The sequence below is a fragment of the Tinamus guttatus genome, unplaced genomic scaffold (assembly GCF_059628265.1).
Source record: "Tinamus guttatus ecotype Peru unplaced genomic scaffold, ASM5962826v1 Tinamus_guttatus_pri_ptg000206l, whole genome shotgun sequence".
Classification (NCBI taxonomy): Eukaryota; Metazoa; Chordata; class Aves; order Tinamiformes; family Tinamidae; genus Tinamus; species Tinamus guttatus.
The window spans coordinates 938,736-956,589 of record NW_028288740.1 but is presented as its reverse complement, the minus strand read 5'-3'; the positions used below and the strand labels follow the sequence as shown (position 1 = coordinate 956,589).

The 17,854-nt window shown below is 36.1% G+C and overlaps 1 protein-coding gene across 1 annotated transcript in view; it reads left to right on the top strand.

Annotated features, from left to right (window-relative positions):
• ADAMTS20 (ADAM metallopeptidase with thrombospondin type 1 motif 20) overlaps window positions 1-17,854 on the top strand; it is an 89,256-nt gene that overhangs the window by 22,739 nt on the left and 48,663 nt on the right. Inside the window, exons 8-16 of the mRNA XM_088524130.1 lie at window positions 232-378; window positions 955-1,096; window positions 2,385-2,489; window positions 11,324-11,469; window positions 12,654-12,835; window positions 12,983-13,119; window positions 14,107-14,224; window positions 17,008-17,103; window positions 17,647-17,813. Of these exons, the coding sequence (XP_088380256.1) occupies window positions 232-378; window positions 955-1,096; window positions 2,385-2,489; window positions 11,324-11,469; window positions 12,654-12,835; window positions 12,983-13,119; window positions 14,107-14,224; window positions 17,008-17,103; window positions 17,647-17,813 (1,240 nt within the window). The remainder of the gene's footprint in view (window positions 1-231; window positions 379-954; window positions 1,097-2,384; window positions 2,490-11,323; window positions 11,470-12,653; window positions 12,836-12,982; window positions 13,120-14,106; window positions 14,225-17,007; window positions 17,104-17,646; window positions 17,814-17,854) is intronic.

The following is a 17,854-nucleotide window of genomic DNA, read 5'->3' as shown; positions in this document are numbered from 1 at the left end:
GGGTTACTTTGCCCAGCATTCTATGGACTATGTGGAGAATTTTGGGTAAGGATGGAATTTTTGTAAGGCATTTCTAAGGTAGATTTCCTACATTTCTTGCCATAATGTCAGGTAGTCATAATTTGTAAGGCATTTTCAAATTCAAAACTTGGGCATTTGCTGCTACAACAAAAAGAGTTTAAATTAACTGTTACTGAACTTGTTTTGGAGTTTGCTTGTTTTGTCTTTTAGATTTAATGTGCCTCATGATGATAGTTTTAAATGTAAAGAAGCTGGAATTAAACATCAATACCATGTGATGGCTCCAACTTTAAATTACCATACAAGTCCATGGACATGGTCAAAATGCAGTCAAAAATATATCACTGAATTTCTTGAGTAAGTATCAGTATAACATCTTTCGAAAAGTATTTTAGAAGTATTGCTTAAATATGAAGATTGTTGTTGTTCTTGTCTTTAACCACTGACTTGCAGAGTGTCAGTCTTCCAGAAACGTACAGACATTTAACTCATTCGATGATGAGTGCCTCCATTACTTCAGTGCATCAGTTATGGTTGAATTCAACATATAAGGCTAAGAGCATAGATTACTTTTTTAATATTGTCACCTTGACTACTGAAGAACTTTTTAGTATGATTTTGGTAGGTCAAAATAGGTGTCTTGAGTAAAACTGTTTGGAAGCACTGTGAATGAAGAATTCTGGTTAAAAGAAACAATTGGCAGGAGAGATAACAAAAGAATGATGACAAAGTATTTGGAGGAAAAAAAAACAGTGGCTCGGTTTGTTTATTTTTTGCTTAAAGTCTTTTTATGGGAAGGAATTAAGAGAAAATATTCATGCGAACCCATAACTAACTTCACTGAGATGTGCATGTGTAAATGTTTTGTGATTTGGCCCCCAATAAATCAATTAGGAGTGATTAATTCACATTTTGTTCCTGTTTTTACAATAGTACTGGTTATGGTGAATGTCTCCTAGACAAACCAAGTGGAAGAATATATGATCTTTCCTCTCAGCTGCCTGGATCAATGTATGATGTCAATAAGCAGTGTGAACTTATGTTTGGTCTTGGGTCACAAGTATGCCCCTATCTGGTAGGTGGACAAGGCACAGACTCACGCTTAATAGGTACCATTAATTAATAATTACTGAAAGGTAGGCTATGTAATGAAGTCTCAGGAACTCAATTTTTAGGAATAATTTTATCCTGATATATGTCAAAGGGGAAAAACTTCAATGGAAGACTTACAGGTCTATCTGCTAGAAATATATAAGATTGACAAGTAGGATGAATTAACTTTGACTTACATATCCACGAGCATGGTTATGATTCCTTTAAAATCTATAACTGTATTCCTGTATCGGCAGACAGGGAATTATTTCTATTTCAGTAGCTTTTACAATTGTTAATTTTCACATGACAACCACAGTATTGCAGCTCTTTTTTATTTGCTTTCTTAAGAGTACATTTTGTAAGTTATAATTTAAGTATTTTAATTCAAATATTTATCCAAACATTTCCCTCAAAGTAGAGATTGCTTCTACTTTGCCAGAGAGTCAGAACTCTCTGCATGTTTCTCATGCCTGTTGGTAGGTGTGTTTTGTGTGTTTAAACAACGCAAAATATATTTCTAGCAAAATGGGAATCTGGAAAGAAAACTGTACAGACTGGTGTAGTTGTATAAAGCAATCAAAACCTGGATGGGGCCTGTTTGTCAATACTATATAAAGTACAAGTATGACATTAGGACTTGATTCACTACTGTCACAGTCAGATTTTGGACCTACTTGTAGCATGGCTTGCTGGAGCTGTTTAGAGTTTAAGATCAGATTCAGACTGAATTAAATAAGCTGCCAGTGAAGTGAAGTCCTGTATAGGAGGTGCCAGGATTTATGGGGTAAAAAGGTGTACCAGGACCTAAAGCTTGAAGATGTTTTATTAAAAATTTCTTTTAATATTTGTACTACATAGGAGTTGATTTGTCCATTAAGAACTCTTTTTAACAATTTGAAAAGGAGACTTTCCTCTTAGTTCTTTAGGCAGCCGATTTTTAAAAAAATAATTCCAGTTAGTGCCTTTTTCTGGAAATTACATTCAAATTCTGTGCTTACATAATAAGAACTGTACTCTCTTATTTGCTTTTCTTATTATCCACTTTTATTATCCAAATTATCTAACTTAGGAAGTTAAGTTATCTCCTATTTCTAATTAAATCCATCTCAAAATGCTGCTCTTTCCTTCCTGGCCTTGCACAGAATCCCCTTTTACGTTTGCATGTGGTTCCATGACAAACACGTTGCAAGCAGAAGCGTGCGGGGAGCCCCGCGATAGCACGGTCCGGTCCGGGGCAGCGTGACGAGCGCGCTTGTTTGTCTTTGCAGAAACAATGCAAACGCTTATGGTGCACGAGCACGGAAGGAGTTCACAAGGGCTGTCGGACTCAGCACATGCCTTTGGCTGACGGCACGGCCTGTGGTGTGGGAATGGTAAGCCTCTCTTTGCTTCCCAGTGCTTGCCCATGACATGTACTTATCTACTGATGTAGATAAGGCAGATCAGTGCTTGCTGCGTGGCAATCCTGGACATGTAGTGTAGCGGTCGTGTGAACCTGGCTTTAGTTTCTCTTACTCATGTCATGTTGTGACACAAGTAACATAACGTAAGTTGTCTGCTCAGAATAATGATAAAATTCTACAGATGCCACCCTGATAAAAGCAGGTAGATATCAAGGGAAAGCTGCTATCTCCCGTTTGTTGTTTGAAATTTTTTTTGCCATCAGTAATGCTTCACAGATGAATTTCATGGAGACAAGACCTCCTAAAAACGTATTTTCCCAAATTTGTCATATTGAGGCAGTTCCACTGATCTAGAGCTAGTTAAGTAGAAGTGTCCTCCTACAGCTAAGGTACTCATCTGAGAAGAGGAAGTCTTTCAGTTTCTTTTAGATTCCTGCCTTAAATAGACATTTTTGTATTGAAATGTTTCATACAAAATATGTAAGCATGCACGGGTGCATCTTCATTCATTCCAGAAAGTGTCTTGACTACATATAGCTCGTACTGCCTTGTCTATTCTTAACAGAATTCAATGTATTTGGATCTGTTAAATGCTAAAATCTGGGAACTCTCTCACTTACATACTTCTATCTAGGACTCTGCCTGTATGAGGTACATGTTGAATCAGACAAAAAATAATAATAATAAAAAAAAAAGGGAAATGCAAGCTTGATTTCCTACAGCTTCTTATTATGTTGTTGGGTAAAGAGCGTTTGGGTGCGGAGAGGGCAGCGCACTCTTCCTCGTCAGGCAGTTTTCAGCCTTGATCTCTGCTTTGGGGATTGGGCTCTCCCTACGTGTCCCGGTTATCTAGTTTGTAGATATAGTCAAGGCACTTACAGAACCTCGATAGGAATAGAAGTATTTGTGCATATTAGTTGTGTCCAGGGCTAACAGGGAGGATATGAAGGTTGTAGTTTTGGATTTGTTGCTTGTAGATCAGGAAACGAACAGAATTACTCAAGCTCCTTGCAGATTTAGTCTCTGCCTTCTCTGTGTCTCAGTTCACCACCAGAAAACAGAAAGATTTTCTTACCTTTCAGGGGACTGTAAAAATAAATATTTCAGAGATTCTGATGTGCTTGGATAGGACAGTGATAATGATAAGTATGTAGGTTGAGCTGTTTTTAATATTAGTGTGTTTTGGCAGCTTTGGGGCCATGGGAACAAAGTTTTTTTTTATCTATTGATGTAGTTGTATAGTGGAATAAATAAGACAAGTAAATGATAATTATTTGATATGATTTCTATGTATAATAGATTACTACATTTAACTCTACTTACTAGTAGATTGGTAGTTGCTACTGAATTTTCCCCAATAATTTTTAAAATTTACAGATGGCTTTTTTCTTTTTCCATATTTGACAAGGCATAAATAGTGAAGAATTTGAAAATCATGTTTTTACTGAATAAAAGATTAGTAATTAAAGTAATTAAAGTTGGTCTTCTGTTTTCTGTCTTGAAAATCTGTAGAAGTTATTCTGAAGACTGCAATGGAAGCATTGCCTGACTGAGTCCTGTGTATACAGCTGATGATATAACTTTTAACCTATTATTTGGAGTCAGACACTGAAAAGAAGGGAAGCTCATTTATGAACTTCACACATAACCTTCAGTTTTAACAGGCTTTGCTCAAAATTGACATCCTCAGAGCACTTCCTCTATATAAGTATACAAAAAGCTACTTTATGTAATTACTGCAGTGAAACCAAACATTTTTCTCTAGGAAGTGAACAGATAATTGCAGTCATTACCTCTGAAAGAGGTAAGAAAGAACAGCAATTATTGGAACAAATTGTCATCTTTGCCTGTGTGAGGGACAGCTCCTGTCAATGTGTTTCTGTTGATGTAGAATAGGAATAAGACATAGTGAACAGTTTTAATAAGTAATATTTTCCAGCATGTTAAATACTTACATTTAGTGTTTGCAACATTTTTTGCTGGGGTGAATATAGAACTGATCCCTTAAGACATTTGTAATTTTAATTTAGGCATTTTAAGCTTAGATTAATAATAGATTATGTTTTAGGTTATATGTTAATATATCTTTTTTTTTTTGTCAGATCAGACTTTTTTTTTGCTCTGTGATGATGTAACAGGCCTTATACCTGTTCTTCCACAAAATACATGAAGAAATAAATCTAATAACATAAAAGACTCAAGTGAATGAATAAGCTGCTTTTTCAGAGTGCCTGTACTTTTTAATGGAGCATGTTCTTACCATAGCTGGTCTGCTCAAATACAAGTGCTTTGAAATAGAATTATGTCTTGTGTATCTCATGCTGCACACACCAGTAAAGCTCAGTGGCTGCTGAATGTATGTATTATTAGTCACAGGTACAGGTAGCATTTTCCTATAACAATAAAGTGAAAATGCAGCCTAAGTTAATTCAAGGTCTTCGTAGAGAGTAAAGAAAAATTTGTCATGGGGATTTAAACATTTCTTCTAAGCAATTCCTAAGATAGAAAACCGTTTCACTTTCATTACAGTTTACTATCCATATTTTTATCTGATCACACTGTACTTTGTTGACTCTAGAGTTATATGCAGAAATTAATTATATTTGGATTTGGGGGGCTTCTGCCAAAGGCTCTGAATTTTTGTCTCTTCTACTTTTTCAGTGTTCAGGTGGCCCAAATGCAGTAATTCTGCTCCCCTATAGCAGTTTCTCTCTCCATTGTTATTCTCCATATGTCTCCTCTCTTCAGGTGGTTTTTATGTTTGCTTTCTGGGCTTCGCAGGATGTCTAAGCATCTACCACCTCTTCTAACATCACACAGGCTACCTCTGAAGCAGAGGATGCAGCTTTGAGACTCTTTGGCCTAATTAGTACTTCAAAGAGAAAATAATATATGAAAATATGCCAAGACAAGAGCAAGTATCAGTATTACAGTGGGGACTATGTTCATCATTGCTTGAAAAGGAATGATGAATATAAGGAAAATATTTACATGCTGCAGTGAGGATCTACACATCAGAGGAGGCCAGTATATATTACAATGCTTGTAGAAGGAGTTATTTTCCAGTAGGACAGATACTGAATGTTTTTTGGGGATGTTTCTTACTCATAACCTTCATAGTTCTTGTTTCTGCCACATTCCAGGTAGCAGATAATTTGATAGATGTTTAGGAAATGTGAACAGTTAGAATAGAACTTAGCCTTCTGCTTACTTTTAGGTTTTCTTGTTGCATGAGACTACACAAAAATTCCTTGTGCTTTGAAATTTCTGCAGACCAACAGGCTGTCAGTATTACCTGTTTGAATTATGATTTCCCTTGCTTTCTTTTCTTTCATTAACTGTTTCTCTTAGTTTTTTGGAGACCACTTCATTCAAGAGCTTCTGTAGTAAGGGATGCACTTGTAGTTTGGGATTGTACAAAAGTTCTCTCTTCACCTTGAAGATAAAATATTTTTTTCTTATTTTTTCTTCTTTTTTGTTATAACAACAAAAAAGTGAGATTGGAGAGTTATTCAGGTCTTGGACTGCCACCTACATTTGTTCAAAAAAAAAAAGTTCAAAATCATGTTAGTAGGTAGAAGTCTTTCTCTAGAGTCACTAGATTTGCTCACAAGTCTAAATCTGCTGGCAAATTTTCTCATTGTGGTTCATCCCATTCACAGAAAATACTCAATGCCATTTTGCAGATGACCAAATAATAATAAAAAAAAGGAGTAAGCTCATTTTATTGTGTGAGAAACGGATACTATCTTACGGATATTATAACGGATATTATCTTACATATATTCACGCTCAGCTGAATTCCCTCTTACAGTCATGTTTTCTGTGTGATGAAGTGATACTGTGTTTATCAATGTACTTCACGTGATATTTGCATAATGGTAACTCATTTGACAGAGGAGGTAATGCACATCATCTGAGCAAAGAGAAAAGCCCCAACTCAGGAATAGTTGGTGAAATCATCAATATTCCAGGAATGGCCTTCGCTTAGCATTGGCTTTTTTGCCATGAAAATAACACTCGTCTTTTATTCAGAAGGATTGCAGTTGGATCCTTCCTGGATTCCCGGGCAGAATACAAATATGCCCTTATTCCCTTTGTTCCTCAGAATTTAGAAGGCAGATTAGGAGGCAACTATTTGATCCTAACCTGGATTTTTCCATGTCCTGGAGCCAGTGAAGCTAGTCTGGCAATCATTCATGGGGAACCCTTCATCCAGAGGATCCTATTTCCTGCTGTCCCAGCATTCCACATAATGACCATTTGCAGCTTAAGCACCACTCAAATAAACGTGCCAGGGAAATCTGGAAAAACTGTTCAGTAGCAAAAAGAAGTACACATGATACAAATGCCAGTCTGATTGCAGAGGATGCACCAGTGTGTATGTGCATGTGTGTATGAGAGAGAGGGAAGGATGTTAATTACTGCCATTCACTGCAGATATAAATGGTATATTGAGCTAGTGTTTCTGAAAATATCCAGAGTAGCTCTTAAATGAATTAAGATTTTATCCTGGTCCATTTATAGCCACATAAGGAGAGGGATACAGCATCATTTGAATGTTGATGCAGACCAAGAAAAAGAATTGTTCTGATCAAAAAAAGAAGTACCAGTCTCTGATTTTGAGGTGTGTTTGCTGTTCTCTGGTGGTAGGTTACTACCCGTGTATTGATTTCTCTTAAAAGCATTACATCATTTGACTACAAAACAAACTGGTCTTCTGCCCGTGCGGTTTGTCTGCTTTGTGGCACCAAGAACACCCATCCTGCTTGCCCACTTTCAGCCCACTGTAGCTTTGCCATTCTGTGCTATTCTTCTATGCAGTTTGCTGTAGTATTTGCTGGCCCATGGTCTTAGGGCCCTGGCTGGGTATAAGGAGCGAAGAAATCATGTGTCATAAGACCAAAGAAATGAGAAAAATATAGATGGATATTTGGAAGGCAAAATATAGGCCCATATGTCTAATCCTTTTCATTTCTTTCATATGCTCTTCTCTGTGCAGTCATCTCCTTTTCTTTTTAGAAGCAGCTACCAGAAAGGTCTTCCGAAAGAGGTGGGTGTTTGGAAGTAAGTTGGCCAGTTTTTCATGACTTCTGTCTTCTGCAAGGCTACACAGGGCTCCAACTCATCAAGCTATGCCCGTTGAGTTTGTCATATTGGCCATAGAGGGTTAATGTCTCAGTCTTTGCCTCAGAGTCTCCAAAAACCACATACATACCTGGCATATCTGGAGAATGTGAGGAGCCAGGATGGACTTGGCAGTCCTTATCCTGCCGTAACTGATGTCAGACTGTGTAAGAAATAACTATTTTCAGAAGAACTTTAGTCCTGCTCTACCTCCATCTATCACTTTGATTCAGTGTAAGTTAACCGTAACTTATCAGCTAACACTTTAGTAATTTCTTCCAAAGGTACTTCCCTGGAAAATTAGCAAGTACAAAAACTATAAGGTATGCTGGGGATACCTGAAATCAGTTTAGCAAAACTGTAGTTGGATTCATACGTGCAAGTCGGATTGCTTGTTGTAAACAGGTGATTAGGGGATGGCAATTTGCACCACAGCTCAAGTGACCGCAGATTTGAATCATTAACCCTCCCTTTCCTGTCCTTAGATATAATAAATACATGTGGATTTGGGTCAAAATTGCTACCTTTTTGACAGAAAAGTTCACCTAGTGACCTAAATTAGAGCAGATTTGCCACTTGCTGTGATCGGTGTGTTTGGAATTACAAGATATACCCATTTTATTTGATGCCTACCTTATATTTGCCTTTATAAATACAGGGTGGAAAAACTCATTGGTGATTAGGTTTGTGATAGTTCTGTGTATCCGTGTATTCTCAGTAAAGCAATGATTCCAGGAAAGCACAAAGGAACATCTGGACAGTGTCTGGTGCCTGAGTTTTCTACTGTGACTTAATCATGTTGCTTCTGTAGGAATGCAGCAAATAATAGCTGAGACAAGTTCATTGAATAAGCTATTAAAATCCCAGATGTGAACATATGCTTAGCATTTTTATGGATGAAAATAATGCTGTTGTAGGTATAAAATTTCATTATACAACTCCCTTTTCCTGAATTCTTCCAAGTTATTGAAATGTTTTTTTTACTTCATGGAAGAGGAACATAAATTCCTGCTTCTAGTTCCTTTCTGGATGCAGTATTAATTTTGTAAAGTAGAATTTAGAATCTTTAGCTGATTGTGTTTATAGATTTTCTCCAACAGTAATGATAATTCGAAGAAATGCAGGATCTTAATATTTTCTTGTATTTACACTTTAATGTAATGCAGCCATATTGTTTTAAGCTAGTGGTTCTTTTACCTCATGAAAGTATCAGGAGTTTGGGATGCACAGGTACCCTGAGTGCCTCTGATAAAAAATGGATCAAAACAGACTGTAAATACTGATGTGAGAAAATGATACAATGTGCAAGGCACATATCCAGTGAAATAGTGGTGTCTTTTCATTATTAATTTACAGCATTATTCTTATTACCAGACAAGAGATGATCTGGCTAATTTGCTGCATCATTTGAATGGTTTTATGACAAAGTAGGTCTAGTTTTTGTTTTGTGTTTGCTTTGGGCCAAAATTTGCCTTGAGTGGTCGTATTTTCAGCTGGAAGGTGGTATTCAGAGCATAAATGACACTGTTGATGTGGAACAATCAGTGTGACCAAGAACTATGCAAGCAGATTATTCTATAACCCAACTAGATTGAGACCTCTGCCAGATTCACAATCTGACTATATCACAGATTACTATTCTGAGAGCAAAATGATTGCTAGCATATAGCATAGGTGTTAACATAATAACATATACTCATTAAAAATATTGCTTTAGTAAATATTTTATATAGCGATAAAACTATATGGGCAGTTCTGGGCCTATATTGAGGTATATTCAGGAAGACTGTGCACATCATTTCTGTGCACTCAGCCAAAGGTATGTTCATTGATAGTTCCTATAATAATTTTCTATAAGTTGAATATAAGTCTGTAAGTCTATAAGTAGAATTTTTCTAATGAGAAATTTCATGTGACATTTTAATTAGCATAAAATGGAAAAAAATGGATAGTACCCTTAGATTGTTTTACCTTCTGTGTGTCACAGGCCTTTAGATGGTTTTATGTGACAGATGCTTTAGGTAGACAGAAGTGTTTTAGCTTCTGGTGATAGTATGTTGTTCAGTGCCATAGAGAGCAGAGAAGGAAAAGCAGAAGTGCTCAGAAATAATAAACAGTTGAGTTGAGTTGATCTGCACTGATGACTCTAGCAGCTGATCTGTGTACATGCTGCAGGGGAAGATGGAATACACCACCCTGTCAATGTGACTTAGAGAAGTCATTCCTGATAGCAAAACTGAGTACCAGTTTAATCCTGAGTTTCCAAACAGCCATAAAAATAGAGAATTCCCTGTGTTGAGTATGAGCGCTGATCCCACACAGGCCATCCTGCCCAGTGTCTTGTCTCCAGAGGAGTGTGTCTCTCGTGCTTCAGAGGGAGACTGAAGTTGAGGAGAATATCCAGAACACATTCATATTGGTAGAAGTTAGCAGGAGTTATAATGTTATAATTTCTAGTATCTTATAAATGGTCTAGTCTAGTAGGCAAACTCTTCTAGTATGTTGCGGTCGAATATATCACTTGGGATTTTCTATAGCATGCAAATGAATTAGAATTCCAGCTGTCATAAATCATCCATAGGATTAGTGCTCATGATTCTGCAGATTCTTTGGAGAAAGTCAGACATGCACCAATCATGAGATTCTCATTTAGACCTTTTAGTCTTCTATTTTTTGGGAAACTGATGAAGTGGATAAATATGGGCAGAGTTGTGGACTTGGACAGAAAATATTGAGAAGCAGGAAGCTCATTACTTCATTTTCTCAAAAGACCTTAAAAATTATGATTTAGGCTAGCTAGTAAAGGGTGGTGAAGCTTCATAACTGACATGACCACAATAGAAAATATAACAGAGTGGCAGTCTTTGTTTTCTTAATAATTTAAACCCCAGCAGGTGAAATGAAAATTGTAACTTTCTGCTGACTTTATTTAGCTGAATGCCTGTAAGTTTTCAACAGAAATCAAATCTAAACTGACACATGGACATTGCAATATAATATCTTGCTCTGAGAATTGCTATTTCTTTAAATAATAATTAAGTTCTAAAAATAACAGTAAACTTATAGTAGTAAACAGTAAACTTAGTACTACTCAGTAAAATAGTTCTAACAATTCCTTTATAGCTGTTAAAGTCTGAGTAGAAGCATGATCTGAAAAAGATCTAAAATGTCTGAAAATTTGTTTGCTTTTTCCAAGCAGTTTCCCTTTCTTTTTAGCTACGATAGCTAAGAATAGCTTAGCTTTAGCTTTGGCATTTCATTTACTTAAAGACCTTGAATTTATTGGTGATTTGTTATTATTCATTTTCAGGTTACTAACCAGTGTGAACTAATAAAACCGAAAGCTCCTCATACATATCAGACTGCTGCAAACTAACTTTGAAATCTGTGCATGAGAATATATCAGGAGTTTAAGACAGGGCTTTGAGGTCCTCCTATAGGTATTTGAATGAAGAGAGAAGATGTAAAGAAATAAGTTAGTGTTCAATAACTTTCACAGAGAGCTTGGATTCTAGACAGCATTTTTAAAAACATGGCCGCTGCATAAGATGCCTTAAAGGAATTTGCTTTAGAAAATGTCCTGACTTTGGATAAAAGCTATTAATTTTTGTTCTCTTTTAGCCTAAGGTATAGTAACCTTCTGACTGGCTTGCCTGTTTTGTTTCTTAAATGTGTAGCACTGCCGCCATGGAATTTGTGTGAGCAGAGAAATGGAGGCACGTCCTGTAGATGGAGAATGGGGACCTTGGGGGCCCTATAGTTCCTGTTCAAGAACATGTGGAGGCGGAATTAAGAGCACCACCAGGCTATGTAATAGACCGGAGTATGTTTATTATTGTTGTATTTATGCTAGTGCATAATGAAGGTATTACAGTTGAAGAGGCTGTTCAGAACAAAATGAAGGTATTATGGTTGCATGAATTACTTACTCTGAAGTGCCTATAAAATATCTGATTGTTTCAGCCAGGTCTGAAAGTAGGGATATGTCTGCATGCTCTAATATGAAGAGGGCTTTCAGATTACTTTTATCTCAGCTCTATCATTCACATTTATAGGTATTTCTGAGGAGTAACTTTGCTAGGTCTTTTTTTTCTAACTGTACTCTAAGTGCTGAAAGGTTCTTTAAGCATTGAGATGCTTTCTCTGGAACATTAACTGCAATATAAAAATAGATGTATTCCCTAGTATTCTTACTAATGGAACACTTGATTTGCTTTTATCTCAGTTTTTTTTCACAGCATTGCTACCAGTAATGTTCACAAAGAATGCTCACTAGAGAAGAGTCATTTACAACTTTGGAAATTAAAAAAAAAAAATCCATTGCCTGAAAAACGTAATGTGTTTTTCATTCTTTTATATCAAAAGACAATAAGATAACACAGATAACAGTTACAAAATACTTTAGTGATTTAAAAGAACATTTTAGACTTTAAAGGGCTATTTTTCAGAGTTTGTCTTTTTTAGTTCTTCTTTTGATCTCAAAATTGAAACCAATATTAAGACCACCAAAAAGAGTGTGTCACAACCTAATTCTGTTTTCTTTCTTTGACATTTTTAAAACAATTCAGTTATTTTAAATTAGTGAGGGAGGTGCAACTTCTATAAAAATAAGGATGAGATCACAGCTAAGTTAATGCACTTTACTGAAACATGAAACTTCGTAGTGTTTCTTCTAGGGCAAAATATAATAAGAAAAACAAAAAAATGGATCTTACAGATTTCTACCTTTTAATTCTACTTTGTATTTAATGCAGCAGACATTAATGCTGATTCTCTCCCCTCTCCCAGTGGTAGCAGTTAACATTCACTTTTTATTTTCTTGCATAGATATAAATGTATGCACAGTGCAATGGAAGAGGTATGTGTCTGAACAGTCAATAAAAGACTGTAGCAAAACTATTGTGTTGTATTTTTCCTTCATATCAGTGCCTCAAACCACTCCCCGCTGAAAAACAGCAATTTTAGAAACTTGAGAGATAGTGTTTTACATTTAATTATTTTTGTTAGACCAAGAAATGGAGGAAAGTACTGTGTTGGCCGCAGGATGAAATTTCGATCATGTAATACTGATTCCTGTCCAAAGGGCAAAAAAGATTTCCGGGAACAACAGTGCTCTGAATTTGATGGCAAACATTTTAACATCAATGGTCTTACCTCTGCTGTTCGCTGGCTTCCAAAATATAGTGGTAGTAAGTAATATAAACTTTTTAAATCAATGAAATACAAATGCTATTTTACTTTGCTACATAAATACATTTGCTGTATGCTACTTTATTCTGTCCTAAAACAGGCAAAAAAAAAAAATACAACAACACACTGTTGGATTTTCTTTCCAGTTGCTATGAAAGATCGCTGTAAGCTTTTTTGCCGAGTTTCTGGAACAACTTCCTACTATCAGCTGAAGGACAGAGTTGCTGATGGTACTCCCTGTGGAGCAGAAACCAATGACCTTTGTGTTCAAGGCTTATGCAGGGTATTTAAATCTAAACTTACTAATTACTAAAAGCAGTTTAAGAGATGGTAAAACGGATACTAATTATACATCCAAACAACCATTACTTGGAAATCTATAAAGCATGATATTTTGTGTTTAATTAAGTAAATTTTGATCCCTACCAAATTAAAGATTGAGTGATGAACATACAGTTGAATCTGAAAACCCACAGTCCCTTCTTATTAAGGCTAGTGTGTAAAGGGAAGGTTAATAGTGTTGAAACGAGTAGAGGGAAACAGATATAAAATTGGCGTAAAGAGAGGAACAAAGCACGCTGTATTTATTATCATCATGACAAAAGTGACAGAAGTGCCACAAGATTATATCAGCAGAGACGAGCTCTCATATTCTAAAAATTCAAGACTCTGTCCATTTTGGTAGTATTGTTGATTGCAGTAAAATGGACTAAATTAAAGATGAAGGGAAAATGTAGACTTTTTATAGTGTTGAATCAATGGCAAAGAGGAAATGCTTGTATATGATAAGAAGAAAAAAAGGAAGTTTAAATAAAGATATATAAAGGAAAGAAGTATTCTTTTTTTAGTTTAACTGCAGTCTCCTTGTATTCCTTTGTTTATTTTGCAATAATGTCAAATTTTAAAAGAATTGATGACCTTGCGCATGTGCTTTGGACTTCTAAGTTTTTAAAGTAGCTATGCCTTAAGATTTTTACACTACATTTAATATTTTATGCAAATATTTTATACTATTAAATGTATTCTTAAACACTTTTTGACATATTAAGTGTGTTTGCATTGCACTTTCTTAGTACAACAGAACTATTGTGTTTTACATCACAGCACCCAAAAACATAAAAGGCTTTTCATGGATTGCCAAGGAGCTGGAGATATTCCTTTGATATATACAGTGAATAAAAATGTTTTTCGGGGGTGGGAAGCTCTTAGTTTTTAGTTTTCATTGTTTTTTATTGGACTGAATCACACAGGCTTATTGTATGTCTTGTAGCAAGCTGGCTGCGATCACGTTTTGAATTCCAAGGCAAGGAGAGACAAATGTGGAATCTGTGGTGGGGATAATTCTTCATGTAAGACTCTTGCAGGTACTTTCAACAGTGCTCATTATGGTATGTCTTTTAAAAAAAAATCTTAATGCACATTTCAATTTGATTTAGAAATTATTTTTTGTGTTTGCAGAAGTATGATTTAAGTGCATGTTCTTTAGAGCTTTTGCCAGAAAAAAGTATCCCTGACCCATGCCCCTTCAAAGATGCAGAGGCAAGTGCTGACACGCTGACAGATGAAGGAGAAAAGGTCTATCTGCTTTAAGGTCAAAACAAAAGTCATGAAACAAAGATGATGAGGAACTGTAGAAGTGCTTTAAAGGGGGGACTCGCTGCTTTGCACTTGGTGATATTTCTTGAGTGGAGCTATGCAGCTGGAGGACTTATTCCAGCACCTTTTGGTTAATAAGGAGATAGTGAGAGGTCTGTGGCCTGAGCAGCTGGTGAACTTTTTTTGTTTCATACAGTGAAAAGATGTGAAATGTGAACCTTCTTTTTCCAGTGACTGTGGGCTGGAACATTTAGGTTCTTTCCTCATCGTTGGCATCTAATGAATGAAAAACTCTTCTGAATAACTTTCTGTTTCTTTGTATTAGCTTCTCTAGCAGAGCTACTGATAGCTTTTATTTCACTGTGTAGCCTCTTCTGGGAAGTGTGGGGAGACTTCTGTATGTGGCTAACAGTGCAGCTTAACTAGAGCATACAACATAAGGGCAGAAGACCGTAGTTAATGTAAGATTCCCAAAGGCCACTTTGAGCTTTCTTACTGCTTGAACCACAGGCAAAGTGAAAATAACACCTGGAAAGCTACCAGATATGGTCTTCATTGAATAAAGGAATTGCTGGTCAAAGAGGAAAGTATGCCCAGTATCCTGATGGATTTTCTTTTTCCTGACAAAGGGATTGTGCTGAGCAAAAAGTACCAAAACATGGTAGAGCTGGCATGCAGCAGCCCTCCCCGCATAAATACATCTAACTTTTTTTGTGTCTGTGTGTTTTGAGAAATTGCAAGGCATGATCACGTTTTGTATTAAAGACCGAATTTCTGAATATGTGCTCAAAGTAAAGAAGGCAATATTTTGTTCAATCTGAGTAAACGACTATGGATGTTTTTGTTTTTCACCATATCAAGGAACTTTTAGTTTAAAAGTAGCACAGGAATTGCATTATAACGTAAATATTCATATAAATATATAAATATAAAAGATTTTTCAAGTTAGGCATCAGAAGATAAGAACACTTACCTCTGTGAACCTGGCCTTTTTCCTTTTCACTGACCTTATTCCCTTCCATACTCACACAAACCATTTTACTAAAGTAGAATGTGAAATTAGGCAAGAGCAGCATGTGGAATTGCTGATATGTCCTCACAGCCATACAGTTATAATAATGTCATTATGTATATAAACAGTTAAGTGAATGTTGTCAGAAATTCAATGAAACACCAGTTTGCTTGGCTCCCAAATTAGAAAACTGTAATCCACTTATGTGTACTTAGTTGTTATGTTAGCTACTGCCTCTTAGAACTAGAATATCTGAGGTTATCTGAAAAAAAAAAAAAATCTGTATTCTCCCGTATTTTCTCTTGTGCCTCCACGTTGCCACAAGCTGTTCAGTGTGCAAGACGAGGGGTGTTTTGGTGTCCGTCGCGTTGTTTTTCCCCGTGCTTGGCAGCTCGGCCGGGCGCTGCGTGTTCATCCAGGGCAGGCAGTCTCGGTTTGCAATCGCGGTGCTGCCCCCGGCTGGTACAAGTGACCGGCCTGAGGTTCAAATGCGCCCGCTAAGTGCCTGGGAGAGGATTTGGGGATGAAAAGCACGGGGCATAGGAAAAGGAGATTGCTGATTATTTTGATACGCGTGGAGATGAGCTAACCAAGCAAAACTAATCCTGGCAAGAGCATGTTAACTACTGAAAAATGACTGGAAATTCTAACAAAGGTTATATTGTATATTTATGTTTATTATTTGTTTCATATGTTTGTCATATTCAGTTTTTCTTAGAATCACTTTGGATGTATAAGCAGCATCTGTGAGAAACAGTCTTTTTTAACCTATGACTGTGAGCAGAGTGACAGTTTTCCTAAAAAGCAGATCTTGATACAGATTGTTTTGTTACCTGAAGACAAGACTACCCTAATATTAGTAGAAGGATTGCAGGAAAGAATCACTTGTTTGTGAAGCATGTGTTTTTCTAAAGGGAGGCAGACCACTAGGCTAACATTTGGATCAAGTGTAGAGTGTGGATCAAGCACAGCTAGTTTATCTGATAGATCTACTTATGTGGATGACCTGCAGCACTGCAGTAGACTTGTTCTCAGGGCGCTGTCATGCAGTAATTTTTCTAAGACAGGGAAAAGCTAACCTGGTTGTACAGAGAGGGAGCCAAGATACAGCAGGTTAAGTGACTTACAGAGAACTGTGTACAAGTCTCTGGTAAAACCACAAACAGCCACCATTTTTCCTGAGTCCAGCAAGACTGCTTTTTGCAGTAGTCATGCTCTTTAGAGATTCTTCTGGCAGTTATTGGTAAATACAGAATTTACATTTCTGAAAAGAAGAATGAATTTTAACTGTCTTGTGAGTTAAGACACTAAAAGTTCAATTCAGCTAACTTTATAAAAAATATATATGTATTAATGATATTTATCATTATCATATGTTTATAATGATGTATGTGAAAGTGTTTACATTTCCTTTCTAAAACATGAGAGTGTTCAGCAGTGTTGTCTTTGGTACATTACATAGCTTTTTAATTAAAAGTAATTTACCGTAGGTTCAGAAGGCTCATATTTACTTGTACATGACAATTTTTGTGTATAATTAATTTGGGAATAATTACATTGCAGGTTACAATGTTGTAGTGACTATTCCCAAAGGAGCAACAAACATTGATATTCGTCAGCACAGCTACTCAGGGAAACCAGAAGATGACAACTACCTCGGTAACAGCATGCTGTGTACAACACTCGTAGATGGTTTGTGTGTGCTTTCCAAAGATCTGCTCTAGACTTACATTATCAACAGTCTCAAAAAGTCTTTGGAGCAAATGTGACATTACATGGTATCGTCATTTGTCTGATTTTCTCTGTAGATGTTAACAGTGTTAATAAGAAGAATGAATGACACATTGCTAGGTTTCTTAAAAAAGAGTTTATTTATCAGAAAATAAATTATAGCTTTGTCATTTTTGAGTAGGTTGTGGCCATGTTTATTAAAACACGATGAGTGAACTAGCAGAACCTAACAAAGGTTAAGAGTGATTATTATATTTAGCAATTCAGCAGAAGAAGTATTAATGTTGATTATTGTTAATGCAGAGAAAATTCATGGCAGCTCTTTAGGTGAGAGTCACTCATGGTTGGGATCAAATGCATGAACTTTAAAAAACTGTGCATGAAACAGCATAAAGCTAAGTGTTGAAATAAATTTTTTTATAAAACCTTTTAATTAAAATATTTATCCCCAGTACTTTATTTTACTTACAGCTCTATCTGATGTTCATGGAAATTTTATCTTGAATGGAAATTTTGTTGTAAGCATGTCAAAAAGAGAAATCAACATACAAGGAGCTATTTTTGAGTACAGTGGTTCAAACAACACTATAGAGCGAATTAACAGCACTGATAGAATTGAGGAAGAGCTAACTTTACAGGTGAACTTTCAAATTTTTCATTAGTCTGAAAATTTATTACA